Source organism: Lagopus leucura, unplaced genomic scaffold, assembly GCF_019238085.1.
Source record: "Lagopus leucura isolate 7727_CA_CO unplaced genomic scaffold, USGS_WTPT01 33981-0_obj-0_obj, whole genome shotgun sequence".
In the NCBI taxonomy this organism is placed as follows: Eukaryota; Metazoa; Chordata; class Aves; order Galliformes; family Phasianidae; genus Lagopus; species Lagopus leucura.
The window spans coordinates 432-1,914 of NW_024968502.1; the positions used below are offsets into that span (position 1 = coordinate 432).

Below are 1,483 nucleotides of genomic sequence, written 5' to 3' on the forward strand. Positions count from 1 at the left end.
CCATGGGGACACCTGGGGACGTTCCATAGGGGACATTTGGGGTCATGGCATAGGGGATGTGCCAGAGGGACACCTGGGGTCGTGCTATGGGGAACCGGGGACAATTCCACCCATCCCACCCTGAGCTCCCTTGGCTCCCCCAGCCTCACTCCCTGCCCCTTTCCCAGACCGCCACGGCCTGAAGGAACCGAAACGTGTGGAGGAGCTGCAGAACCGAATCGTGGGCTGCCTGAAGGACCACGTGGCCGCGGGGGAGCCAGGCCGGCCGGGCTGCCTGTCCAAACTGCTGGGCAAACTGCCTGAGCTGCGCACGCTGTGCACGCAGGGCCTGCAGCGCATCTTCTACCTGAAGCTGGAGGACCTGGTGCCGCCGCCGCCCATCGTGGATAAAATCTTCATGGACACGCTGCCCTTCTGAGGGCTCCTGCTGGGGACGCCCCATGGGGATGCCTTGCTGGGGATGCTGCCGCCCCACCGGGGATGGACGGCCCTTGGGGTCAGACCCCATGGGGATGCTCCAGGTCATGTCCTATGGGGAGACACATGGGGACGGTGCCAGCCCCTGGGGTCACACTCTGCAGGGACACCCAGGTACCCCATGGGGACAATGGCAGCCCCCAGATCGCTCCCCTTGCATCCTAGGGGGGACAGTGCCAGCCCCCCTGGGTCACATCCCATTGGTGGCACCCAGGGTCACATCCCATGTGGACATCTGGGTACCCCATGGGGACAGTGCCAGCCCCCTGGGTCACACTCCATAGGGACACCTGGGTATCCCATGGGACACGTGGGTACTCCATGGGGACAATGCCAGCCCCTGGGGTCACCGCCCCACTGGGGACGATGACGGCCCTTGGGGTCAGACCCCATGGGGATGCTCCAAGTCATGTCCTATGGGGAGACCCATGGGGACGGTGCCAGCCCCTGGGGTCACGCTCCATAGGGACACCCAGGTACCACATGGGGACAATGGCAGCCCCCAGATCACTCCCCATGGGGACATCCAGGCATCCTAGGGGGGACAGTGCCAGCCCCCCTGGGTCACATCCCATGGGGACACCCGCGTACCCCACGGGGACAATGCCAGCCCCTGGGGTCACACTCCATAGGGACACCTTGGTAACCCCTGGGGACATCTGGACACCCCAGTGGGGACAATGCCAGTCCCCACAGTCACTCCCCATTGGGATCAATGCCGGCTCTTGGGGTCACACTCCATTGGGGACACCTGGGTACCCCACTGGGGCCAGCGCCAGCCTCCAGTGTCACAACCCACGGGGACAATACCAGCCCTATGGGGACATGCAGGTGCCCCATGGAGACACCCAGGCACCCTGCTGGGGACACTGCCGGCCCCTGGGGTCACGCTCCATGGGGACCCCCTGGGGACACCTGGACACCCCTGGGGGGTCAATGCCAATCCTTGGGGTCAGACCCCATGGGGACACCCAGGTACCCCACTGGGGCCACTGCCAACCCCCCC

At 65.5% G+C, this 1,483-nt stretch overlaps 1 protein-coding gene across 1 annotated transcript; it reads left to right on the top strand.

The window, feature by feature from the left end:
* Positions 1-124: 124 nt before the first annotated feature.
* Positions 125-1,476, top strand: LOC122193687 (nuclear receptor subfamily 4 group A member 1-like; the record flags this gene model as incomplete). Its single annotated transcript, XM_042894549.1, has 1 exon — positions 125-1,476. A coding segment is annotated over one exon (294 nt), but the record flags the coding sequence as incomplete, so codon positions are not given.
* Between the last annotated feature and the right edge of the window lie 7 nt (positions 1,477-1,483).